Here is a 26,983-nt window from a genome sequence, read left to right as displayed (position 1 = left end):
TCAGTGGATGTCCTGCCCTGTCTCGGACTCAACACGGCCCCTTCCTCTGCCGGAGCATGTCTGTCAATTGACACCGGGCCGCCTCACTGCCCCATCTGTCCCCAGCAAGGAGGGGACAGGGTCCCTCTTCTGCAGCACGAGAAGGATGCGTGCAGGCCAATGGCCCTACACCGGCCACCAGACGGGCACACGGGCCACAGGGAACCACGCCCTCCACGGACGCCGACCTGCCGTCTGGGGGTGAGCGGAGCCCACTGCATCTCAGTGACGTGGACACCAGGGGGTGGGGTCTCAACAGGAGCCCTGGCCCAGCACAGCCTCCAGCGGGGCAGCATGAGTCCTGCACGAGTCCTGCGTTTCCCACCATGCAAACGTGCACCTCGCACAAACCAGGGAATGACGCGTGTGTGCGTCTGCGTCTACGTGCAAGTCTGTCCCCACTGCGCTGCTGGCTGAGCCGTCACCAAACAGCGCGCTGTTTAATTTCTACAGCTTTACAGCCGCTCCTCCACCGGGAATGTAAACCCTCCACGTCTGTTCTTCAGAACTGTCTTCACTCTGTGCGGCCCTCCGTGTTTCCATACACAGGTTAGCATCAGCTGGACAAGTTACACAGACACACAGACACACAGACACACAGACACACACACACACACACACACACACACACACACACATATATATATATATATATACTCTAAACCCCTTGGGATTCCATCTGGATTGTACTGAACCTACAGACCCGTTTGGTGAGACCTGTTATCCTTACATAGCAAATTCTCCAATCTATAGCCAATCTATAAATACGGTACACCTGCCATTATCTAATCTTCTATCACCTCTCAGTAATGCTTTGCAGGTTTCTATAGAGAGGGTTAAACAGTTTGTTAACTGCCGAGCCATGAAGGGAACCCCCCAACTGTTGGCTTTTAAAGATACCCTGCATCAGATTAAAGGCACTCATATCTCCTCCGAGCTTGCTGAACCTTTTGAGCCCCCCTAAGCGAGCGCTGAATTTTACTGAATGTTCTTCTGTGTCTGTTGAGATAGATGCTCAAGTCTATTTTCTTTTTTTCTTTTTTCTTTTTTTCTTTTTTTTTTTTTGTCTTTTGTCTTTTAGGGCCGCACTCGTGACATACGGAGGTTCCCAGGCTAGGGGTCCAATCGGAGCTGTTGCTGCCGGCCTACACCGCAGTCACAGCAACGCCAGATCCAAGCCACGTCTCTGACCTACACACAGCTCACGGCAACACTAGATCCTTAATACATTGAGCAAGACCAGGGATCAAACCTGCGTCCTCATGGATACTAGTTGGGCTCGTTAACCACTGAGCCACGAAGGGAATCTCCCTCACTGATTTTTTAATGTGATAAATTACTCTGATTGCTCTGAATGTAAGCCAACCTTGTATCCCTAGAATAATGAGAATCCCACTTTATACTGATATATTGTCTCTGTACAAAGACATACGAAGTATATCTTTGTATAAAGAACATAATGAGAATCCCACTTTATAACGATATATTGTCTTTGCGTATATTGCTAGACTCAGCTTATTAATATTGTGGTCAGGATTTTTGCTTCTGTGTTCGTAAGCAGACATCCTGTGACGTCCTTTTAAGAGTCTGGAGGCGAGGAGTACCAGCGTCATAAAGAAAGGTGAGCTGTATTCCTTCTTTTTATATTCTATTACAAGAGTTTGTCTAAACCGGTGTTCTTTAGCTATTTATTTTGCTTTTTAGGGCTGTGCCCATGACATATGGAAGTTCCCAGACTAAGGGCCGACTCAGAGCTACAGCTGCCTTCCCGCACGACAGCCGCAGCAATGCAAGATCTGAGCCGCGTCTGCGACCTACTGCGACCTACACCACGGCTCACGGCAACGCCAGATCCTTAACCCACTGAGCAAGGCCAGGGATTGAACCCACATTCTCATGGATCCTAGTCGGGTTTGTTACCACTGAGCCACAACAGGAACTCCCAAAGCTGGTATTACCTATACCTCAAATATTTGGGAGAATTCACCAGTCAAGTCACCTAACCTGGAATTTTCTTGCTAGGATGTTTTGTAATTACGGATTTCATTGAATAAGTACTGTATTTCTAGATTTTTTACACATCTTGGTAAGCTACGTTTTTCTCAAAAAAATCTGTATGTCGTCTAAGTTGTCAAATTCATCGGCATTAAGATGTTCCTAACAGCTCATCACTTTTTCAGTCTTTGAGGTCTATAATGATAGAGCCATTTTCATTTCTCTTAGTAGCAGTTTGTATTTTCTCTCTGCCTCCTGATCAGTCTCACAGGAGGTAACAATTTATTCGTCATTCAAGAGAATCAAGTCTGGCCTTGGTGAATGTGTCCACCGTGCGTCCATTTTATTTCACGGGTTTGTGCTTTTCTCCCACGCATTTTCTTTGAATTTAATTTTTTGTTACTATTGCTGTTTTTCTAGCACCTGAGACTGAGAATTAGATCCCTGATTTTCACTCTTTTCTAAAAGATGCATTTAACGCTATAAATTTCCCTCTAAGCACTGCTTTAGCTGTACCCCAAGTTCTGATCTGCTGCATTTTTTATTTTTGTTCAGCTCATGATTAGTTCTAATTTCCACCGTGGTTTCTGCCTCGATCTGTGGGTTATTTCAAATTGTATTCTTTACATTCTCAGTTCCGGTGGTTTCCTGCTACTAGATTCTAGTTTAACTGCATTCTGGTTAGAGAAGGCACTGAGCACTACATCACTCCTTTCGAATTTGTGGAGACTTGCTTCACAGTCCAGCATGTGCACTGTATGTACTTGAAAGAAAAATACATTCTCCTGTGGTGGTTCCAGTGTCATAAGTACAGATTAGGTCAGTGTATTAATCTGCAGTATTGGTGGAAGCTTTTATGTTCTCACTGAATTTTGTCAGTTTATCGGTTGTCTAGAGAGATATTGTCATAATTTCCAACTAGGACTGTGGATTTGCTATTTTCCTTCTATTATTGTCGGTTTTATATTTATATTTCTGAGGCTATATTAGGCACGTGTCATTTTAGTGTGACATCTTCATTCGAAGAAACTTTTCATCCTTACAAAATGTACCTTCTGGATCTCCACTAATGCTTCTTGAGATGAGTCTACCGACCCTGATATTAACAGCGCTGCATCGGTTTTCCTCGTTGACGGCTGCACACAATGTATCTTTTCCCTTCCTTTTACTTTTCACGGTTTTCTGGGTTTATGTGTAAGGTCTGTCTCTTGTAAGCACCATACGGTCCTTCCTCTTTTAACCAAGTCTGATAATCTGTGCCTTTTATTGGCGGCGTCAGTCCATTTTAGTTTAATGCAAGTGGTACAAATCAACCACCTTACAATTTATTTCCTCTTTTTCCTATCTGCTTTTATTGACGTTCCTCTTTTTTTATTTATTTTTTGCTTTCAAGTTGATCAAGTTTTTATCACTTCATGTTCCTCCCAATTTACCTTACAGTTTCCTTTCACCACCCGCAAGGTAACATACACCCTGGCTTATCACGGTCTACTTAAGTTAGGATTGTTGCCACTTATCTGATAAAGAACTTCACAACTAGGCACCTTCCACCTCCAGTGTGGCCTCTGTGCTGCTGCTGGACCCGTGTTTTCATCTGCCCCCGTCTGAAGCCTCCCAAGTCAGTCTTGGCACTGGTCGACCACCACACGCCTCTAGGTGTTTAACCGTGTCCGTGCCCGGCATTCCTTCCTCTGTCAATGTGCTCTGTCGGGGGTTATCTTCCTTCTCCTCCTTTTTAGAGAGTTCTCGGATGAATTCTCTCCAGTGTTGTTTTTCTGAAGATGTTTTCATGTCACCTTCACTTCGGAAAAAAATGTTTTCAGCAGATGTAGAATTCCAGGTTGGTGGTTAGTTTCTTTTCATTGCATGTCTTTCCACTGTCTTCCGGCTTCCACTGTTTCTTTTAAGCAGTCGTGCGTAAGCCTTACTGCTCTTTTAAAAATAATGTTGCCTCTAGGGCTTTGATATGCTCTTAAGCTTTTTTTTTCTGGTTTTAGTCTGCTTTTAAGATTTTATTTTTGCCTTTGGTTTGCAAATTTTTATTATGATGTGACTAAGGTAGCTTTTAAGAAGCAGGATAAACTTATTCCATTTGTCATAGAGCCTCTCAGTCTGTGGCTTAAAGTATTTGGGTAGTTTTGGAAAATTCTCAACCACTACCTCTTCAAACACTGTTTCTGTCCATTCTGTCTTCCTCCTGCTCCCTAGGACTCCGCTTAAACTCTCCTCTAGATTTTCTATCCACTCCTTCCCACGGGAGGTTAGTCTGATACGAGTTAGTCCTGCACAGCAAGCAGAACTGTTGGCAATCATGCCTCTATGTCAGGCCCATGCCAGGCACCTGAGGGCAAAGCAGCAGTTTCTTAAAAGTCTGTTTGTCAAGGTGACGCCCTCGGGCCTCCCTGCTCTCCCCGGGGCCCCAGGGGCTCCATGTTCTCTGCCGTCCCCTAATGCCCACTGGCCCCAGTAAAAACTCAGACCCTACCTGCTGCTTGCCGCCCCTCTGTGCTGTGGGAAGCAGTGCTCTGGACTTCTCCGCAATTTTCTGTGGGATAAAGTACAAGAGAAGGGAGATGGGAAGAAGAGAAAGAGTGGGAAAGAGAGGACAAATGGTCAGATAAACACGAAGCGCTAGACAATGACCAAGAGCAAAGCACAGCGTCAGCTCTGAGAACGGAGCTGCCACGGGACTCAGGAAGACCGGGCGCTTGGATGGGCGGGGGCACGGTCTGCTAGACGGCTTCCTTCCACACACTCAGGCTCCCTGGGTCTCGGTTTCCTCACCTGTCAGAACAGGTGACACCTGCTCCTGCCACCTCCCAGGGGACTGTCACAAGGACCCGCCTGAGCAGTGCTGCAGAGGGCAAAGACCCCGGCCCCCACACACTGCAGTCCCACCAGCTGGGTCCTGGCCACTAGCAAATGTTCACAAGGCTGGCCCTTCGCCTGCTTTGGGGGGTGGGGCTGCACCCATCCCCAGAGTGGGTGCTCAAGGGACCTGTGGGTGCCTCACCTTTTGCACCACTCCATAGCGCTGGATGGCATCTGAGAGCTGAGTTTTCAGGCGGTCCAGCTGAAGGCGCTCCTGCTGCAAAGAGAGCATGGGCTTCAACAGGTGGCTGAGGCCTCACCCTGCCCTGCAGCCCCTCCATCCCTGGGCACTTCAGTTCGCTCGACCCGGGTGCCCCTCCTGTTCCTCCAGGCAGCACCTGCACCACAGCCCCTGATCCATCCCTCTCCAGCCTCACACACAGCCTCTGTCCTGCTGGAATGGGACCTCGTCCCTCGTTCACCTCTGTGCCCGTGTCCAGAATGCTCCCCAGCACAGAGACGGAACTCAAGACATACTGCCAAACGAAGGGACTGGCAAGCCTTGGACCCTGGCACTGCCAGGCCATCGGGAGCTCCACACCCTCCTCTCTCAGCAGACATCACCAGGGCCAATGGAGCCACGCCAGTCCCAGGGTCCTTAGGTCAGGATGCAGACACGGGCTCCTGAGCCCCTCCTGCCCTCAGCACCTCTCACCAGCTCCCAAGAAGGCCCTGGACACTCCCCAGACCCTGTGTCTCAAGTCACAAAACCTACCCCTTGCTGCCACCATGCACCCCATGCGAGCCCACGGACGAGAAGGAGCCACGGGTGCACCAGCAGGCTGGCCACGTTTCAGTGAGACCAGCTTTCCAATACATGGCCTTCAAGGGCATTTGGCGGGATTGGGCCTCACAGTCCCCCGTGTGGCTGGAGCTCCCTGGAGCCTGTTTCAGGGTCTGGTTTGTAGCTGACACCGTATGTATGCCCCAGGATAGATCTAAGAGCCCGGGGAGCTATTGAGCACTTTTGAGCAAAATACTTCCAGCTCCCCAGCCCACGTGATCCGCCGTCAGCTCCAGGTGACCGGCACAGCCTTTTCTGCCTGAGAGAGGCGTGAGCCATGCCAGCTCACCCGGACAAGACGCCCTCCCACGGGACTGCGAGAGCCACAAAGGGGACCTCATCTGTATCCTCCGCCTGGCATCGGGCAAGGTGAGCGTTCAACAAATGTGTGTCGGTTCTCAGATGGGTGGATGGAGGATGGGCAGGGGTGGTTAAGTCCCTGGATGGGCAGGTAAGCAGACAATGGACAGAAGGATGGACAGACAGAAGGCTGGTGGGCCAGCGGATGTGAAGGAGGAAGGAGGCATTAGGCTAAAAGCGATCCCTCTGGAGTCCCAAGGGGCTCGGCCCTGATTTCTAGCCCTTGTGACACACACAGAGTCGAGAACACGGGTTCTGGACCCAGAAAGACCAGGACTCGAACCTAGAGGGGCCCCTCCCAGCCTGCAAGGCCTCGGACAGGACAGGAGTGCAGGAATAAGGCACGAGGCCCCACGGGAAAAGGTGCATGAACACCAAGGCCTCAGCACCGCTGCAGACGCCGCCTGGGCTGCACGAGCCCTGGGCGAAAGGCCATGACCAGGGGCCAGCCTCGGGCCCCAGCAGCCAGGCCGTGATCAGCACATGGCAAACGGAGCAGCTGCTTCTTCCACCGAGATCTCGGGTACACTTGCCCATCCTGCCTGGGGACACCCATCTCCTGCTTCCAGAATGTTTCTTTTATTGCTTTTTTTTTTTTTTTTTAATCAAAGTGTTAAGTCCACTTTTTTTCACTTTCATTACAGTGTAACTTAAGTTTTATTAGGTAAAATGCACCCACTTAAGTGTACAATGAGGAAGTTTCAGTGGCACAGCCGTCCCCACGAGCTGGTTTTGGAGGGTTCCATTTTCCCCAGAGTCCCCCAAGTCCTCCTGGGACCCGTCCTGCTCCCGCTCCCGCCCAGGCCACCGCTGTCTGCTTTCTTGCTCCATGGAGTCATTCCAGGCACCTCAGGTGAACACAACACACCTGCTCTTTTGCCCCGGCCCCTCTCGCTCAGCGGGAGCTTGGAGCTTCAGCCCGGCAGCAGCAGTTCCGCAGTCCATGCCTGCCCACTGCTGGACACGTCCGCGGGGCCGGCCACGGGCCTGGGGCTCCCTGGCCAGAGGCAGGGCCTCTCTCCGCAAGGGCCACACTTTAGAGTTTAGGATGCGGAGGCCAAGCCACCCTGGGCCACGTGGAAAGAAACGGGCACCAAGTCCAGCTTCTCTCTCCCGCCTGAGGCTTAACAACACTTAACGTTCCGCGACGCCCTCCAACCTTTGGGGGTGGGTAGGGCGTGGGTCACAGGGCCAGCCTGTGCTCACCTGGCCAAGGTGGGTGCGAGGTGAGAGGCCAAGGGGGTGGGCAGCAGCGATGGGGCAGCGGCCTGGCGCGTGGAGGCCGGGACCGTGGAGAGGAGCCCAGTCTGAGTGCAAGGGCTGGGAAGGGGCACTGGAGCTGGTAGGTGGGTGAGGGGCACACAGAGCGGGGGGGAGGGCATCGGGCTGGCAGAGGGGGGCGCGCTTGTTCGGGAGCCCACAGTGCCGACACCACCCCCAGCCCGTGGCGGTGCCCAGGGAGTGGCTGAACACGCAACCTCTGCTGGCGAACGCAGGCCAGCCCTGCGGTCAGCTTCCGTCCCTGTACCCAGTGTCCCAGGCCCCTGTCCTCGCCCCCGCCCCCAAGGAACGTACCCGGGAGCAGCCCCGCAGGAGCTCGGCCGTCTGCTTCAGGGCGCTGGTGCTGGCCACGACGGTCTGGTTGGTCTCCTGCTGCGCTGCGTGGCTGGGCGGGGAGGGGACAGAGACAGGGAGCAGGCGGGGAAGGACGGGGATGCAGAAAGGGGGGGCGACACGGAAGGGAGGGCAGCAGAGTGGGCAGGGCCATGGAGGGAGGGGCGACCCCAGGAAACACGGAGCCGGGCAGAGGAACGAGAGCGGACAGGAGGAAGGACACACAGACATGAGAGGGGCGGGGCCAGGGGAGGGGCAGTGACGTGACATGGTGAGCTCGGGTCAGCATCCCCGGGCCCCCATCCCCCGTGGGCCCCGCAGACCCTGCACACAAGCCGCGGGCTTGGCACCTGCACCATCAGGACCCCGGCCAGGAGCCCTCCCGGTGGAGAGGTCCCCGGGGGTCAGCACTGGTCGGGCCCCAGCAGGTGGGTGGCCGCAGAGATGGCCGTGGGACCACAGGCCTCTGGGGGCCAAAGTGAGACTTTCGCAGGGAGGCCGGGCCCAGGGTCTCTCCCAGCCTCTTGGTTCACAATTCTGATCAGGACCCGGAAGAGGCTGAGGAGACCAGCCCCCGGCCAGCTTGGGGCTGAGCACTGTCCCCGTGGATGCAGTGACATGGCAGTTCCTGCCCTCAGGCCTCCTGTGGGCTCACACGGCCAAGGAAGGGAAGGACCCCGGCCTGGCTCTGGGCCACAGGCACCAGAGCCCCTCCCGACCCTCGAGCTGCAGCACGGAGGCCCCTCTCCGGCCCCCGCAGGACCCCCAACAGCAGCAGCAGGTGTGGCCCTGGGCCCTCCCAGGTTCAACAGGGGGAAGCTCCTGAGAGGCAGCCATGGAGCCGGGCCCCGTCTGCCGAGGCGGACCCTCGCAGGGGCAGGCAGCCCCAGGGCCACGTGGGGCCGCAGCAAGCAGAGAAAGGGGCAGCTACCCTGCGGGAGTGGGGAGGAGACCCTGCAGAGGGCGCGGTCTGGGGGCCCCTTCCTCCCAGGCTCCCAGCAGACCCCGGAACCAGCAAGACACGTGCGGTCCTTCCCCCTCGGGATGCGCTCTCGTGGCCACTGGTGCCACTGGGCCCGCCCTCCTCCTCGCCACGCCTGCCCGTCCAGATAAGGAAATACGGCAGTCACGTATGCCAACAAACCTGACAGCTAGGATGAAAGAGAACTCCCTGAACGCCGAGAATTATCAAAACTGACTCAAGAAGAAACAGAAAACCCAAACAGCTCTCTATGTACTGAAGAAATTAGATTTTTTCTTAAAAACGTTCCCCCAAACACAGGTGACTTCGCTATCAAATATTTAAAAGAGAAGTGATATCGAAACCACACAGATTCCTCCAGAACACAGACAAGAAAGGACACGTGCGTTTTAGGCGGTCAGCATGACCCTGACCCAGAACCTAAACAAAAATCCAGAAGAAAAAAGCCGCCAAAACCCTTCCCAAGATGTGAGAACCTTGGACCCAACCGTATACCAAGAGAATAACACAGCATCCAAGGAGGGCAAGGTCAGGGTAGCAGCCAACGTCGACTAAAGGAACCCTCGCCTTAACAGAACAAATTTAAAAGGGAGAGAATCGTCTACAGAGACTATGCAGAGAAAGCACCCAACAAAATTCAACATCCATTCCTGATAAAAGAAAAAAAAAAAAAAAAAAAAACACCTCTAGGAAAGCTAGGAAAGAGAAGGGAGCGCAATCAACTGGATGAAGAGAGCCTGCAACATCTGACCAGCGTCCTGCCCCGCCAGGAGGGGTGGCCCCGGACTGCCACCTCCAGCAGCCCTTCACAGTCGGACGACAGTCTAAGCTTCCGAGGACACGTCTCTGCCACTGTAACGGGACAAGAGAGGAAGGCAGCACGGGGACGCAAACCCCCGCAACTGCCCGGGTCACAGACGACAGGCCCGTCTGCAGGAAGACCCAGGGGACGTGGAAACAGACCCCAGTTCCTTGTCGTTTGTCCCACCTTGCAGAGGGCCGAGCCCTTCTCACTGATCTGAACAGGCTCAGGATGGCCCTGACCGAAGAGGATGGCAGAGGCGACCCTATGCCTTCCGAGAAGGCGCTAAGAGGCAGAGCCGCCTCGGCCGTCACTGCCAGAGGCCTCCCCAGGGAGCCCTGAGCCGCCACCTGACAAGTTCAGCTACTGTGAGGCCGCGGTGCCCAGAGCAAGGGCACAGAGGCTCCGGGTGACCCCCCCAGGGCTCAGCATCTGTCACCCGTGAGGCTTCCCGGTGCTCAGGCCGGCTGTGGCGTCGCCCAGGCTCCGAGTGGTCCCAGCCGAGGCCCAGACATTCTGGAGTCGAGCAGAACCCAAGGCCAGCTTCTACCACCAGCTCTACCACCTGTGACCCCTCTGGCCTTGGGTCTGGCCCTGGGGCTGTGTAAGGTCCCCCCAGAGAGGAAGCCAAACTTCATGTCCAACTCGCCACAGCGACTCCCGGGCCCCAGGTGACAGGCGAACCCCACCCCGAGGTCCTAGGGACACTCCACAGCTCTGCTCTCGCTCGGTGGCCCCAGGAAAGCCCCTCCCTCTCCTGCCTCAGGTTCCCCATGTGTTAAGGGGGACCTGGTCTGGTCCGCTGGGAGGGCCCGGGTCGTGCCCTGGGCTCCAGAGGCAGCTCTGACAAGTCAGCGTGAGGCCAGCCCAGGGACCAGGGCCCCTTCCACCCAGGACGACCCTAAGCGCAGACAACGGCGGATGGCCTGGGGGGACCTACTCTCCCCATCCTGGTTCCTCAGCACAGCCCCGGGGGTCTCTGCGCGCAGGCGCGTGCGGTCGCGGCGGGGCTGGGATGAGGGTCCATGTGGGTCTGATGCTGCTGGTCTGAGCTCTGCGAGGCGGAGAGGAGACGGCCCGGCATGCGCCCGGGCTCTGGGCGCTAAGCCGCTCCAACAGCCGCCAGGCCACGCAACCGGATCAGCCTGCCTCGTGCCTCCTTCGTCCTCTGATGTGCAAGTCCTCTGCCAAGAAGGAAGAAAGGCACGGCTCACACCGACCAGGAGCCAGCCCCGGCCCCCGGCACTGCACCCCAAGACCCCAAAACTGCACCCCAGACCCCGACAGTGCACCCCAGGACCCCGACAGTGCACCCCAGGAACCCACACTGCACCTCCAGGCCACAGCACTGCACCGCAGGACACCAGCACTGTCCCCCAGAACCCTGATACTGTACCCCCAGACCCCAACGGTGCACACTAGGACCCTGACACTGCATCCTCAGACTCTGACACTGCACCCCCAGGACCCCGACAGCGCACCCTGGGAGGCAGGCTGGGCAGACACTCCGCAGTCCCCTCTCAGCCCCCCTCAGGGCCACCCAACTTGCACGCCTGGCTCCTCACGCCCACAGGGAGTGGTACACCTTCAGGCCAGAGAACTGCTGAGGAACCCGCAGAAAGGCCCCTGCGTCACACACGAGGAGCGGGGCGGAAGCCTCCTGGGAAGGAAGATCCGCCCAGGCTGCACACACCAGCTCCGCTTCAGCGGGGAGGCGAGGGGCCCAGAACAGAGGGATGCGACCACGTTGCGGGGGCAGCCTTCGTGGGCACCCCCTGTGCCGGTGCCTGGCATCCTGGGCGGCGGGCACGGGCCGTTTCCCAGGGAGAGGAGGAGCTGCCAGCTCTGCACCCGCCCCCACCCCCCGCCAGAGGCCGCACATGCAGGGACACGGGCCACCATCAGAACCCCGGCCACCCACCTCGGGCGGTGTCCCCGCCTCCCTCAGGACGGCCTCCGAGGGAGGTGGCCTTCAATGGGTTCCTGGGGGAAGAGCTGCCCGCAGAAGGGGCTATGAGAGGGAGAGGCCCCCATGGGCCCCCGAGGCTGGGGCCGCCCGCCTGCCTGTTTCCTGCTCCAGGGAACCCAGCCCGCTGCAGGCCCCCTGCCCCCAGCACCACTCCCCAGGGACACCCGCTGCACCCTGAGTGAGGCTGGGACCCCCAGGCCCTTCACAGGAGGGAGCGTGAGAAGCGGAGGCCAGGGCTTCTCTGGGGCCACCAGGCCCAGCCCACGAGGGGCAGCACCCAACCCCGCTGTGGCCTCCGAAGGCTGCCTCTGGCCTTGCAGGCCCCTCTGTGCCTGGTCCCCATCGCCCAGCAAACTGTGACAGCTGGCGGGCAGCGAGGGTGAGGCACAGGGACACGGGCTAAGGCAAGAACCAAGGCCTCGCAGGGGCTGGGGTGGGGCGAGAGCCAAGCAGGGTGGCCCAAGCAGGGTTGGGGGGGGCATGATGTCCGGCGGAGCTCCAGGGAGCCGGCCCTCCTGCCTCGTTATCTGCCCTGTCAGGAGCCAGGAAGCCCCACTCTCAGCTCTGATGTCTGGGTGCACAACTGATGGCCTCACCCAGAGGGAAGGCGACGGGAGTGGTCCCCACCAGTGCGGGGTCAGGCCAGAGCAGGACGCCCTGAGACCGGAGAGCAGGGACCTCAGCCTGGACGGGCCTGCAGCCTGGGCCCCACAAGGAGCCTCCCTGCCTCCCTGCATGCCCCCTCCACACCCCAGCTCCCGTGGGGACCTGACGTGAGCTCCATGCCCCAACTCCTGTGGGGGCCCAACGTGAACCCCTCCATGTTCCAGCTCCTGTGGGGGCCCACGGGAGCCCTGAGCCCCCATCTCCCATGGGGGCCCAATATGAGCCCCTCCCCCCAGCTCCCAGGGGTGCCCAATGTGAGCCCCCACAGCTGCTTGGAGGAGCAGGGGTCACAGAGCACCAGGGCCGGGCACCCCCTTGACCTGCAAGCCCGGAAGGAACCTCCCTGCCTCCCACGGACACAGGCTACCAGAGCCGGGTGTGGGTTCAGCCACAGCTCAGGCCCAGCCCCGGCCACACCCATTGTCACTGACCCGCTCAGGGCCCCCTGCCTTGCAGACTCCGAGCTGGGCTCCGAGGCGGGGGTGACAGGGCCCCTGCCCACTGGCCGGCTTCTTGTGTGGAGCTCCTGGAGGGACCGTCTGCTCATTCAGCCACGACCCCCGAGGGCTGACGCTGACAAGCAGAGGCTCACGGCCGCCAGGCCTCGCCGTCACTGACAGCTCACCCGGGCCAGCCTGGGAGCCCGTGCTGGGGGGCCCGGGGGGTCCGGGACAGGGCCCGCTCTCAGGGGCTGACAGAAACGACGGAGCCCACTCCTGTCTCGTGCGAGATAAAACCAGCGCGATCCCGTGGGGTCCCGAGGAAGCTTATTTATTCTCTCGGAAGGACTGTCCCTGCTCCTGGGGTCAGACCCCACCCGCTCCAGAAGCGCCGTCTTCTTTTTTAACAAAACCACGGCAACAGGGACGCATGTAGTTTCTTTCCAACATCCCTACTCGGGAGAACAAAAAGCTGGCAACTGTCACTGTGGGGCAGACGCAGACGTGACTGCCTTACTCGTCGAGTCACTTTTTATTACTTGAGTTTCTTCGGCTGCGCCCGCGGCACATGACCATTCCTGGGCCAGGAAGGCACCACAGCAGCGCCCCGAGCCACAGCAGCGACAATGCCAGATCCTTAACTCACTGCCCACAAGGGAACTCCTCAAGTCATTTTATTTTACTTATTTTGTTAAGTCATTTTAAAACGCTAAGGGTCCATGAGGTGCGTGACTCCCCTTCAGCACGGGGTGATGGAACACTCCAGAAGGTCATGACAAGCAGGCCAGGCAGCCTGGTTGCAGCTGCCCTGCAGGGTGGAGGCGCCAAAGGCCAGGGGGTTCTTGAGGGGACAGGAAGGCACTGAGGGAGTCTGGAGGCCCAGAAGCTGAGGCTGGGAGGGGGGCAGACCCACAAGGGTGACAACATCCTCCAGCCACCAGGTCAGGCAGCCCAGGGCCCTGGGGACGCCACCCCGGGGCCCAACCGAGAGGCAGGAAGCAGCACAGAGACTGCCCACAGGTTCCTGCAAGCTGACCCCAGTGCAGAAAACAGGACGGGCCTGAGAGCGGCCCAGCATCTCTGCTCAACGATCACGCAGAGGCGACAGCGCTGTCCGTGCCTCGGAGGGGCGGCCTGTGACGGGGCAGACACCCCCGGCCTTCGGTGTAAAAAGCGGGATCCGGACCAACAGTTGCTTAGATCCAACGCTGCAAAACGCCCGTGGACGTGAGAGGAGGCTGGCAGGAGGCAGCAAGGGGCTAACGGCGCTCTCCCGCAGGCATCCTGGGCACCCAGGTTTCCTACAATGAGCATCTGTTACCTTCACCACTGGAAAACCAAACCTTACTTTAAAAACATACGTAAAGAAGAATTAAACACACAAAATCTGCCAAGGGTCCTTTGCTGCCTCGAGCTCTGGACCCCGCGACTTGGCGGGGTGGTCCCGGCCTGCCTGGGAGGGTAGCTTTCGGCCTGGCTGTCAATTGAGAGAGGCATGGCCTGAGCCACACAGCCGCGTCTCAGGGCCGCAGGGTCTGCGTGGGGGAGACGGGAGCTGAGGGCAGGAAGCAGGAGCTGCGGGCAGGGCCGAGCCCCCCGGGGAAGCCCAGTGCTGCTGCACGACGGCTGATTCCAAGGCACCAGGGATCACAGAAGACTGGCTCAGACTCAGAGCCCAGCCGGGCACCCAGCCGGGCGCCCCAAGTCATCAGGCTCCCTGCGGGAGTGCAGCCAGGCACCTGTGTGGACGAGGGCAGGCTGGGCACGTACTGAGATCCAACACGCGCATCGGCAAGCGCTGGTCCCCAGGCATTCCTGCGCCACAGGACTGGCCCTCGAGCTTGTACCCGCAGGACGGGTCCTCTTCCAGCTGCCACCACCTGCTCCGGCTGCCCAGAGCAGAGGTGGGGAGGGCTGGGGGGCCACGTGCTGTGGGGCGCCCTCTATCCCGGGAGCACTGTGGTTCACAGGGAGGGGGTGGGCGGGGGCTGGGGGTGCAAGGTTGGGCGGGACCAGGAAGGTCCCTGGGTTCAGGCACAGCGCCCAGGGCAGCTCCACGGTGGGGCGGCAGGGGTGGGGGCGCCCAGCTCAGCTCTGCCCCAGCACCTCCGGGACCCAGAGGCCCCCAGAGCCTCCTCTGAGCCAGACAGGCTTAGGACGGCCCCCCTCCCGAGCCACCCCAAGGCCCCGACCTCTCCAATGGACGTCAATGCCAAGAAGAGACACGCGGTCCCCCGCCCATGGCTCCCCATCCCCGCAGGATGGCTCAGGCTCAAAGAGGCGGCCTGACCGGCCCAGGGTGCCCTCAGGGAGGTGGCAAAGGGGACAGGGGTTCAGGTGCAGGCCTCAGGCTCCCCCTCAGTGCCCCCCACACCCCATGCCAAGGGCTGGGGGCTCATGGGACCTCCTGAGAAGGGCCTGGAGCCTTGGCCTGAACACAGAGCTGCCCCTGCCCCAAGCCGGGCCCCCTGCAGAGATCTGCTGTCCCCCCTCACTCTGGGGTCCCAGCACCTGAGGGGCCTTTCTGTCGGAAGCTAAACCTCATCCCAGACCAGCTGCCTCACCCAACCCAACCCAGGGCAGGCCTCTGGGCGACCCCAAAAGGAGAGCCAGGGGGACCCCACAGGGGCAGAACCGAAAAACACACGGCCCCAGTCCTGCCAGCCTGCGTGCCCGCCTCCTGCAAACCGCCGTGCGGATGGCACACTCATGTCATGCCATGTCCCCATCGGTGCGTTCACAGCCCTTCCTGAGCTCTGGTGTGTGGCAGACAAGTTTGCGGGCAGTGAGTGGGGCAAAAAGTGAGCAAGAGATGCTCACCCCACCACCCGTGCCCCGTGGAGGGGGACACCCATGTGCGAGCCCAGCTGGCTGGCAGGCTGGTGTAGGGACGGGCACACCCATGTGCCCTGCACACTCACAGGCTGTCCCGCAGCTCCTGTGTGTCATCTGGCGTCCCCAGGGACTGGAGGCTCTGCTCCAAGGAGGTCACTGCCACGAGAAGGGGGACAGGAGATAAGAGACCCCCTCACTGCGCGGTGCATCCCCTGCGCTTCCTCTGCCCAGGGACCTGGGTGCCAAGTCCAGGGAGCCCACCTGAGTGACCATGCTCCCGCCAAGGAGAGGCTGGGGGGTGCAGAGGCCTCAGAGCTGGCGCAGCCCAGGGCCACCCCCCAGCCTCAGTCACACCCCCAGCAGAGCCCCAGGACAGCCCTCTTCCCAGGTGTCCAGGGACAGATACTCAGGCCCACGTGGGGCTCAGGGCTCTGCCAGCGGCCTTCAGTGGGCCTCGCCCTGTGTCTAAGGAGGGGGCTTCTCTGACCTGGGAGTGCTCAGGGTTCAGGGCAAACACCAGTGCCCCCCAAGGGGACAAGGAGCCCTGCCTGCCCGGTCCCTGGGTCCTACCGGTTGAGCCCTAGCCTCTCGCCCCAACCCCAGCCTGGTGACCTGTGAGTGCGCTGGCCCTGCCAGCCTGACGGAGGCACTGCTGCGCTCCTCTGGGGTGGGGGGTGGCATCCAGATCAGGGTGTGCGGCAGGGGAGGGAGCAGTGGGCATGGGGGCACTTGCTGGGAGCACCACCCGGGCTGGGGTGGCTCAGGACACGGCCCAGCCTGACACCACAACACGGGGTCATGCCCCCGCCACTGCTGTCCCAAGACCCCAGGCCCGGGCCACAGGCCAGCCTCGTCGGGGTGGCCACAGGCACGCCTCCCGCCCCCGTCACCCCGGCCTCCTGTGGTGCCCCTGCGGCCTGGGCCGGCGGGGGCAGACTCACCGTTGGAGTTGATTCGGAAGACATGGGCCGATGTCTCCTGGAACAGCTCCTGGAGGTCCCTCGGGTCCATCTGGGTGGCTGCGGGGAGAGGGGACGGGGACACACCTTCATCGTGGGGCCTGCGGGGGCCCAGTCCACCGTGCTCAGGAGGAGCCCCCACCAGCTGTGCCCCTCGTGCCCGGCGGAGCCCGAGAGATGGGACAGGAGCCACCGGCCGCCCACGGCGCTCAGGGAGGGAAGAACGGCAAGGAGGCAGCCCCTCGGCCAAGGCCCCCCGCCCCTCGCCACTGCCCGGCACAGCTGAGGGGCAGGAAGGGAGGCCCGCTGTCCCCCAGAAGACAGAGAAGCCCGGCGACAGGCTGCCCCGGCCTCCCGAGGCCCCAGTGTGGCACACGCTGGGGTGGATCTGACGGGCGTCACACGGGGACAGACCCGGGAGCAGGTGGCATGACGGGGCCGGTACGAGCTCCAGAACGGAGAGCAGTAACCAGGGCGCCCTAGGCCTGGGGGCGGGTGGGGAGGGGGCGCTGGGCGAGGCCGTCCCTGTACGCGGACGGTGCGGGGGACCCACCGGCTCACACTCATTGGAGCCCCTGAACCACAGCCAGGACCAGGCGCTTCACGGCCCGTGCGTTTTACCTCGAGGGAAAGACAAAAGTGCATCCTTCGGAGGAAGCGTGCGGAGGCCACGGTTCACTCTGAAGCGAGTGAAGACACGAGGGCGGGGGGAGGCGGCGGAGCCGGAGCTGGAGCCCGAGCCGAGTCGGAGCCGGAGCCGGAGCCGGGCCGGGAGGGCGCGGCCGGATGAACACACACACCCGGCGGTGGCGAGCAGAGCGCCACTCCGAGGACGCGGGCCGGCGGTAAATCCAGCAGGGACGGGGGACGTCCCAAGTCAACGAGCTGGGAGGCCCGGATGAACCCCAAAGCGGAAGGAAACAATAGAGAGGTCGATCAACTCGACACGGGCGAGAACACGGATGACGCGAGTCGAGGCCCCGAAGCAGTCAAGGAGCTCGATGGACTCCGGCAGCCCCGCTGAGCTCAGCGCGGCAAGACGTGCGGCAGCAGCCCGCGGAGGGAGAGGGGCGCACGCGGCAGGTCCCACGGGCCCTCGGACGACACGGAGGAGCCCCAGGAACCACCCGTGCCAGCGACTCTGACAACGGACAGCAACAAGCACGTCCCTCGAAAGACACCACACAGAGTGGAGCGGCCACGGGCGACAGCCTCCCCCAGAGAGGGCGCGGGCTCGGGCAGCTTCTCTGGTGATTCTGCCTCATGTCCAAGGAGGCGCAGCACAAATTCTCCAGAAACCCTTTCAGAAGGCAGGAGGGGCAACGAGTCCCTGCCCAGGGCAACCCCGACGTTACCGTTTCCGTGACCAGACGGCGTGGACGTCAGCAGAGACACAGGCGGACAGACACACGAGAAGAGAGGCGCGCAGCTCCCCGGGTTCAACCAACGGGGCGGACGACGGCACGTCCGGGAACCACGGCCCCAGATCCACGCTGCTCAAAAACCAGCTCAGCGTGGGCCAGTCTGCACTCCAGGGGTCTGACGGGTTCCCTGTATCCAGAATGAGGACAGAGCTGACGCAGGGGACAGGCCAGCAGCCCAGCAGGAGGCAGACGTGGATGCGAGCAGAAACCGCACGGAAGAAGATGATGAATGGACAGACAGCGTGGGCGCAGGAGCAGGCTGAAGCTGCAGCGGGGCTCCTCGCCACCCGCAGAGGGTGGCGAAAAGCAGCAAGAGAGCCGGCAAGGAGGGCTGCTCACAGCTGCCGCGGGGCCTGGAAGCAGTACAACCGCTGCGGACGACGGCTCAGCAATTGCCTACAAAGCCAAACGCACAGGATCTGCAGCTTGCCTCTCAGGTATGCATCCAACCCCTCTGCGCCCCCCGAGAGCAAGGACGTGCACCCACGCACGAACATTCTCAGGCCCTCACTCGGCCAGAAGCTGGCGACGAGCGGCCCACCTGGACAGGACACCAGGTGGGCCACTCGTCTTCCTGAGCAGTGGCAGGAAGAGCTATGGGCACCCAACACTGCCGCCGATCCTCAAACATACCAGGATGGGGACAGAAGGCGGAACCAAAGGAAGGCAGCCCGCAGGCCCCGTGACACAGGGACCCTGCCAAGAGAAGCCCCCACAAGGCCAAAGGCCAGGGAACACTGTCCCAGGCGGGGTAGCCCGTGTGGGGGTGCAGGGGACCAGCAGAGTCACGGGATGCTCAGCCCTGAGCTTCCCCGCGGGGGCTCCCGGGCACGTCCGGTAGCTGCATCCTTAGGGGACACGCTGTCCTTACACAAATTACACTTGGATGAAGCCGTGTTCTGGGTTCCATGGCGCACACCTTCACCCCCGGGGCCCTCGCCCGAGGCCACCACACAACGGTCCTCCAGGGGCCAGGCCCCACGGCCGGGCGGCCTTCTGGGCAAGCTCGAGCCCATCACCTCTCCCCCGGCACAATGTTTTCAGTTACATCTGCGGAGCGCCACACTCAGACCGCTGGGAAGGCGGACCCCTCGGCAGTCTCGGTGGCTTGGGGTCACAGCCTGCCCCCCGCCGGGGCTCTTAGGTGCAGGACCCTGCACAGAGCAGGGGTCAAGGACCAGAGATGGCAAGTGAGGGCACATACACAAGAGCACGACCCCAGCGACCCCCGGCCCCCGCAGGTCTGGGCGGCCACGGGGTGACAGGCCACACGTAAGAATCCCGAAGGCAGGGCAGGCGGGCTCTCGCTGGTGAACAGCAGAGAGCAGCCCTGGCGCCTGCGGATGGGACTCAAGGAGGGACAGCAGGGACGGGCTCGGAGGCGCTGGTGGTCCCGGGGGCGGCGGCCAGCACCTGGGCCCTCAGGGCTGGCTCCTGGGGCCCGGGTTAGGACAAAGGCCCAGGGGACCCGAGGCTCGGACACGAGGCTGGACAAGGGAGAAGCACGTCACCCGTGCCTGCCATCCCCACTCAGGGAGTCTCCGAGGCACCATCTCAGGCCTCAGCACACACCATCCCCCCCTCCCGGGACACACGTCCTCGGCCTGCGCAGCAGAGGGCGAGGGCGAGGCCGCGGGCAGAGATGGCTTCCACGCTCCGGTGCCACAGGCCCAACCGCCCAGAGTCCGCGTTGGTACAGACAGGCTCCCAGCCCCCCGCAACCCCCAGCACCCGCAGGAGGCTGCCCCACTCAGGGAGTCTCCCAGGCACCACTCAGGCTTCACCCCACACTGGCTGGGAGCGAGCAGAGTGGGGCCGGGGTCTGAGGGGAGCGAGGGCCACCTGTTGCAGCCCAGCTCTAGGCCAGCCCGGCCCACAGCAGCTCGGAGACATGACCCATGCAGCAGGGAGCCAGCACGGGGACCGGGCACCTCACCCTCCTCCAGCTCCACGGCTGCACCGCAAAGGCCGCCCACAGCAGTTCTGTGGCCCACGTGCCGCTGGGAGCCTGTCCCAGTCGCATAGCAGCCTGTCCCAGCGCTCTCTAGGCTCCCAGATGGCAGGCCTGTGCGAACCCTCCCTGACACGCTGTGCCCACCTAGAGCCTCCGTGGGGCATCAGGCCCCACAGAGCGACGCTGGCGAGCCCAGGAGGGGCTCTGCCTGAGCCTGGGAGGCCGCAGGTAACCCAGGTGACCGGGCCTCAGGTCCCCCCCACCTGCCATCCTGATGCTGCAGGGCCAGCCCACCCGGGCCAGGCCTCCTCCAGACTCTGAACGAGCAACAGAGCCGGAGTTCCAAGCCCAGCTGACCCCTGGTCATGAAACCGGCTCAGAAAGTCAGCACAAGCGTGTCATTTAACGGAGGAGACAGGAGAGAGAAGAGCCAGCCTATCTGGGCCTGCAGAGGCCAAGTGTGGAGGGGACCCTGTGCTCCGGCTGGGCTGTGCATGTGACAGGTCGGGACATGTCCTCCAACTGTAGGTCAGAGGCTGGAACTGGGCGGCCCTGGGAAGAGAGCCGCGTCGTGTCCGTGCTCGGCTCTGCACGGGTGGGGACGGGGGCTGAGCACCAGGGGAGGAAGCCAACGTCCCCCCTGAAGCACCTCAAGCTTGGGTGCTGTCGCATGCAGGATGGGCAGTGGGGCAGAGGAGGCAGGACAGGAAGGGTCCGAGACCGCGGCGGGGGAGGGACAGCAGCCTGCAGCGGCTACGCGCTTCTCGCCGGGCGAGGCACTCACCTGCGGGTGGCTCGGGGCCAGTGCCCCCCGACGGCAGGGCCTGGCAGGAGAAGGTCTTGGCCACCGCCTGCTCCACGGGCGTGAGGGCCAGGGCCTGGGGCCTGGTGGGGTCCGGGCCGGGGGCCGCCCCACGCAGCTCGCCCAGTTTGCGCCGCACGACGGCACGCAGGTCCCGCCACTTGTGCTTGAGGTCCCCGATGTCGCGGCGACAGTAGCCTAGCGCATTCACGGCCTGCAGGATACGGCTCCACACGCGGTACCTGCGGGCAGGCTCGGCCGCGGGCCGCCCAGGGCCGAACAGCAGCTGGTGGTGCCTGCTGACCTTGGCCACCAGCACCTCCGTCTCCTGCGGGCGGAAGTTGGGCTTCCTCTTCTTGGCCCGGGTGATGCCAGGCCCCGCCACCCGGCCACGGACGCCCGCAGCCAAGTCCTTCCTTGGGCCGGCCGGCGGCGAGGTGGGCTCTGGCGTCCCGCTGCCCTCGGTGGCGACCCCTGGCCCTGGAAAGGCACCAAAAGGCGGGTGTTTAAGGCCCTGGCCGGTGGGGTGGTGGCTGGGGTGGCAGCTGCCAGGCCGCCTCCTCTTTGCCTTGGGTTCAGAACGCTGCCACCCGCTCCCGTGCACGGCCTCTCCCTGCTGTGTGTCCAGCGGCCTGGGTCCACGTCCTGGCTGCTGCCTGGCTGGGCGCCGTCCAGCAAGGCAGCTCATTTCCAGACGCCAGCATTCATCAATGAGGGTCACCGATCCCCGCTGCCTCTGGCAGCACAACCGCACAAAGGGGTGAGAAGGCCGGGGAGGCTGTCTCCTGCCCGCGGGGACCAGGCCAGGGCTGCTTGCCTGGGGACAGCCCTCACCACGGACACGCCAGACAGACTGACCAAGAACCCCTCAGGACGCCACTGACCCCTGCCCAGCTGCGGAGTCCTGGCCTCGGCCTCCCCCCAGCCAGCCTCCCCCTACAGCAACACACCCAGACCTGCACTCCCCCACTAGCCTCCTCTGGGGGTTTCTGGGGCCAAGGCGCCACGGGAGCTGGCCCAGTCCTCCCACCCCGTCTGTCCTGCAGGGCTGGCCTTGTCCCTGGAGCCCATAGGGCCATGACAGCCTGGCAACACCCCTCCTGCCCGGGTCCAGCATGGCCACGCCACCCACTGTCCCTGGGGAAGGGAAGGGCTAGTGGGGGAGGGTGGGGACAGCCCAGGATGCCTGCTCCAGCCTCCCCCAGCACCACCAGCCTGAGCCTCTGGAATTCCCGCCCGCCCGCGTGCTGACCCGCCCTCCTCTGCACTCAGCATCTCTGGGTGGCCTTCCCTGGACCCCGCATCCCGGCATCCCAGTGGAAGTACCTCGCTTCCTGGCCCTCGGGCCTCTGAGCGTGCCCGCTGGCCCCAGATCGCCTTCCCCTTCCTTGCCCACACATGCGTCCTGCGGGTGGCTCTCTGGAGACGGGCAGGGGAAATGGCGGATTCCATATTCAGTCCAACATTTAGCGCACTCTACGGACAGCAAGGGATAGTCACAGTTATGCCCAGCCTGCCCACAGAGCAGCTCAGGGCACTGCTAGGGAAGCAAGGCTCTCACGACGGACAGAGAGAGCCCCAGGCCCTCCGCGCATCCACGTGGAGAGTTCCACTCGCTTAGACCCACCTCCTCCAGGAAGCCCTCCCTGACTGCCACCCCCTCCAGAACGCCCCTTTTACTGAAAGCCAGTACTACACACGGAACTTGACATTTTCCAACTCTTCCTCTGCACTCTAGCCCCCGAAAGGGGGTTCCAAACCAGGATGAGACCCCTGCGAGCAGAGTCTCAGCTGCGGCCCACATACCAGGCCAGGCCTTCGACGGGCATCACCTGGGTATGAAAAATGACGCACAGAAATGGAGAGAGGGCCTTGGGAACAGTAAGGGCAACGTGAAATCGCCACAACACCGACAGGGGGCCATTCCCTTGTATTTTATAAAAATATCATTTATGGGAAGTGGAAATATCATTATGGGAAGTGGAAATTAAAAAAAAAAACCCGGAGTTCCCGTCGTGGCGCAGTGGTTAATGAATCCGACTAGGAACCATGAGGTTGCAGGTTCCGTCCCTGCCCTTGCTCAGTGGGTGAAGGATTCGGCGTTGCCGTGAGCTGTGGTATAGGTCGCAGATGCGGCTCGGATCCCGTGTTGCCGTGGCTGTGGTGTAGGCTGGTGGCTACAGCTCCGATTCGACCCCTAGCCTGGGAACCTCCATATGCCGAGGGAGCAGCCCTAGAAAAGACAAAAAATAATAATAACAAAATAAAATAAAATAAAATAAAATATAAAAAATAAAAAATAAACCCATTCCCCTGACACGCGGCTGCAAAGCCCCCAGCAGGCTCAGGAGCAGGTGGGCCCCAGGAAGGAGAGTTTTCTCTTTGATGGTTTTCATTTGTCCAGAAACACTTCCTGGACAGGTTCATTGGAATCCCTGAGCCCCAAGAAATACAAGGTAAAGGCACTGACACCTCTGGAACCAGGCTGCCTTCCGTCCGTGGACCTTGGGGTCAGCAGAGGCAGTGGTGCCAGGCTGGGGCCACACGCCAGAGCCGAGAGCTGCTTGCGGGCCCTGCTCTGCCCGGGCTCCCAGGAGGAAGGCAGGTTCCAGAAGCATGCTCCGGGGAGACGCTGGGCCCCACTGGCTTGGACGCCGTCCGACCAGGTCAAGGGCCGAGGAAGTCCTGGGGAGCGATGGTCCCGGGCCCGTCCCGGCGCGGAGCTCCACGTCCGGGTGTGCCTGTGGCTCGAGGGTCCAGGTCAGGGCCCATCTCGCAAGAGGCAGGACCGGGGGCTCCCTCTCCCCAGGGGCTTCGTGGGGAGCCTGCAGGCAGGGCCTCCTCTGCAGGCGGACCACCCCGAGCCCAGCCCAGCGACTGCTGCCCGGCCCGCACCGTGGAAGCAGGAGGCAGGGCTGCCGGGCACCCGGAGAGGGGTCCCCATCTGCCTCGAGGCAGCAGGGAGGCCGCGGGCAACCCTGAGAGCGAGGGGCTCCCGGGCCTCGGCGACGGTGGCGCGGCCTCCACCCCATCCTGCGGGCTGTCATCTGGGGGTGACAGCACGGGGCACGCGGGCGTACGGCCCCGCGGCAGCATCTCCGCCCGCCCCTCCGCTGCTTCCTGACGGAGGGGAGGCCCGGCTGGGCCAGGGGGGCCGCGGCCCCCGCCAGCAGCCCCGAGCAGCCCGCCGCACACCCACGGGGGGCCGTTCCCGTCTCCCGGCAGCTCTGGCCCGACCGGATGAGGATCTGGAGGTTTCCCTTGTTTTGTGTGAGTTCGTCCTGTGCTCGTCCTCTGCCACCTTTGGCCGCATCTGTGACGGGATCGGCGACCAGGACCCGCGACCAGGACCTGCCCTGAGCGCGGCGTGATTAACCTGCGGGCCCCTGCGGAAGCCGTGACCCCCCGTGCCCGGCCCCCAGCAGGTCCTGGCGACGCAGCCGCCCCACACCTGGGGCCACCCCTCCCTGGGAGCCTTCCTGGTCCCCCCCCAGAATCACAGCCAGCAGCCCCGGTCTCAACAACTGTCACCAACTCAGGACAACGCAGACCCTTTCCTGACAGAAAGGTCGTTACCTCAGAAATCGTTTTCCACAGACGGCCAGAAAGAAGGAACCTACTGGGGAAATGAACTGTAATGCTAAACACGTCCTGGGTCAGAGAAGAAATCCCACCGGAACGAAAATATTTACAACAAGACATTCATTTAAAAATACTGTATGTTCTAAACGTGTGATCAGCTGGACATTTGCAATCTTAGGTGCTTTTATTAGGAAGGCAGAAAAACGGAATGTGAAGGAGGTAAACCTCCAACTTCGGAGTTAGAAAAATAACACAGCCTCAACTCAAGGGCGGGAGCACAGTAATGTGAAGATATGGGCGGAAATCCACACCAAATTTTAAAACGAGCATAGAATACAGAGCGAGAAAGTCAAGTCAGGTCTCTGGAGACGCCACGTATCTGTCGATAGGGATTTATAAAAGAAGAAAACAGGGTGAAAGAAACAACACCAGGGATACACAAAGAAGAGGGGGCTGGCCGGTCAGTGAAACAGCGGGAACCCGCCCGGCCGAGCGCCCCCCTCCCGGCGGTGGCGGCCCGGCCGGGAGGTGGCAGAGCCGCGGTGGGAACCAGAGCTGTGCCCTTGACCCCGCAGGAAGGCCGCCCGGGGCCCCCGGGCAGTGCCACGCTGCTGCGCGCAGGTGTCTCAGCGAATTGGAACATTCAGATGAAGCAGACGTACGTCCAGGAAAACACGACAACGGACCCGAGAAGAAACGGGCAGCCTGGCAGCTTCCGCAGACGGGAGAGGGACAGGCCACCCAAAGCAACGTGAGGCCTCGGGCAGTGACCCGAGGGCGCGGGTAAGGCTGCACCAGCCACGGAAACCCCCACGACGCCCAGGGGACGGCCGGCCCTGGTTCCTGATATCACTGTGTCTGCTTTTCTGTCGGGAATGTTCCACGTTTAGAATGTTAAAATATAAGACGTAAAAATCAAATAAAACCCCTGGACTTTGCTTCTTCAAAAAAACAGCTGCACCTGCAACAAAGACCTGGAAGATGTAATTTGTTCCACTTTTTTTTTTATTATTATTTAAGGCCACACCCACAGCAAGTGGACGTTCCCGGGCCGGGGACAGAATCTGAGCGGCAGCTGCGACCTACACTGCGGCTGCAGCAACGTGGGATCCTTTACCCACTGGGCTGGGCCAGGGAGCAAAGCCCCACCTCCACAGCGACCCAAGCTGCTGCAGTCAGCCTCCTAACCCACTGCACCACGGCAGGAGCTCCAGAATGTGCCATTTCTAGCGGCATCCTTATAAGAGCAGCCAGAAAAACACGGGTTTTCATTTTGTGAAATTCAGTGAAAGGTATGTAAGCTCTTCATGGAGAAGATGATAAAACTTTACTGAAAGACGTCAAAGACCCGATAAACACAGAGGGACACACTGAGGGTTGCAAGACTGAGGAGGACAAGGGACTTCGGGTTTCACACATCTCAGTGGAGGCCGAGCCAGTCAGGCGACGAGGCTCTAAAATCCGTTCAGCCACGAGAGGCCAAAGCACCAAAGACACTTCCAAGGAAAAGCAGGTAGAGCGACGGGCCCTAAAAACCACCGGAAGTGACACCACCTCAATGAAAACTGGGGGGGGGGGGGTGTTGCACAGGAACAGAAAAAGTGACCAAGAGAACGGATACGGGACGTGCCCTGATGGCAGATGGGGCACCGCCGGTCTGCAGGAACGGATGGGACCTTGGAGAGGGGCCAGGACAATCCGTGACTCTGATCTGTCCCCAGCCCTCCTCACGCCGTGCACAAGACCCAATTCCAGGCGACTGAAAGACCTCAGTGTGAAAACATCACCCAAGCTTGAGAGGAAAGCGAAGGTTAGGGCACCGTCACCCGGTGGGTTTACTCGGCTGAACAGGAAGAGGCAGGCGAGACGGAGGTGACGGCGAGACTCAGGTGACCTCAGGTCGTAACTAAGAACTTACAGACCAAAAAAAAGGGGAGTTCCCGGCGTGGCTCAGTGGTTAATGAACCTGACAAGGAACCATGAGGTTGCGGGTTTGAGTCCTGGCCTCGCTCAGTGGGTTAAGGGTCCAGCGTTGCCATGAGCTGTGGTGTAGACGCGGCTCGGATCTGGCATTGCCATGGCTGTGGTGTAGGCCGGCGGCTACAGCTCCGATTCGACCCCTAGCCTGGGAATCTCCATATGCTACGGGTGCGGCTCTAGAAAAGACAGGAGACCAAAAAAAAACCAAACTTGCCCTCATCAGCTGGCACCACACAGAAAAGCCAGCAGGCGGGACAAGGGTTTCCTCTCCAGGACACCCACAGAAAGCGACAAACTCAAGAGAGAGGTGCACCGACAGAGTCACCAGGAAAGAGCCAAATGCCCCAAATCACATGGAAACGGGCCAATCCCATTAGTTACCGGACGAACGAGAACTCCCACCAGGAGCTACCAAAGCCTGTCCACAGATGGGCAGAGTCAAAGCCACCGCCGTCTGGTGCCAAGAGGACCCGGGAGCAGGGGCAGGTGTGCGCGACCACCAGCCAACAGGCTGGCCCAGCTCCCGCCAGCACCCCTGACGCAGGGCGAACCCACAGCACCGGCACCCACAGGTCCTCAGCACCATCGCACAACACGGCCCAAAATGGGTGCCCGAACGGCCCCCTGCCCATGGAACAGGTGCGCCTGCCATGGCCATGCAGAGACCAGAGCAGAGACGGACGGGCAGCCGAGCAGATGGCTGTGACCTGCGGGCAAACCAGCAAAACCAGCCAGTGGCAGAATCTCACAATCGCACAGTCCCGCGACACGCAGGCTCAGCAGGGGCTGCTTAAGGAGGTGACGCGTGGGAGCGAGACCACGAGGCAGGGACGGAAGCCGTGCCCATGCTCGGGGCGGAGGGCAGGCCACGGAGCCAGGGGAGGCGCCCTGGAGTCTGTGCCGCCAACCCTCGGACACTCACGTT

The 26,983-nt window shown here is 60.9% G+C and overlaps 1 protein-coding gene across 30 annotated transcripts in view; it reads right to left on the bottom strand.

The window, feature by feature from the left end:
• The window catches only part of TSNARE1 (t-SNARE domain containing 1), a 95,976-nt gene that overhangs the window by 40,651 nt on the left and 28,342 nt on the right, over nucleotides 1-26,983 (bottom strand). For 19 of the 30 annotated variants that reach the window (XR_014842889.1, XR_002343044.2, XR_002343046.2 and 16 more), the window contains exons 4-10: nucleotides 21,823-21,972; nucleotides 20,479-20,976; nucleotides 16,299-16,376; nucleotides 15,444-15,513; nucleotides 7,625-7,715; nucleotides 5,048-5,122; nucleotides 4,520-4,579 (exon numbers count right to left, since the gene is read on the bottom strand). Coding sequence is in view for 17 of the 30 variants with exons in the window: in XM_085020995.1 (XP_084877121.1) it covers nucleotides 4,520-4,579; nucleotides 5,048-5,122; nucleotides 7,625-7,715; nucleotides 15,444-15,513; nucleotides 16,299-16,376; nucleotides 20,479-20,976; nucleotides 21,823-21,972 (1,022 nt within the window). In the remaining 13 variants the exon portion in view is untranslated. Of the gene's footprint in view, nucleotides 1-4,519; nucleotides 4,580-5,047; nucleotides 5,123-7,624; nucleotides 7,716-10,492; nucleotides 10,632-13,183; nucleotides 13,852-15,443; nucleotides 15,514-16,298; nucleotides 16,377-16,937; nucleotides 17,202-17,671; nucleotides 17,868-20,478; nucleotides 20,977-21,822; nucleotides 21,973-26,983 lie in introns of those variants that run through there. The other 11 variants (XR_014842894.1, XR_014842896.1, XR_014842895.1 and 8 more) reach the window with 5 other exon arrangements.

This window comes from Sus scrofa, chromosome 4, assembly GCF_054392235.1.
Source record: "Sus scrofa isolate SSC_HxYL_T2T_F1_AM1 chromosome 4, Sscrofa_HxYL_maternal_Yorkshire_Landrace_v2.0, whole genome shotgun sequence".
NCBI lineage: Eukaryota > Metazoa > Chordata > Mammalia > Artiodactyla > Suidae > Sus > Sus scrofa.
This window is presented reverse-complemented; position numbering and strand designations above follow the sequence as displayed.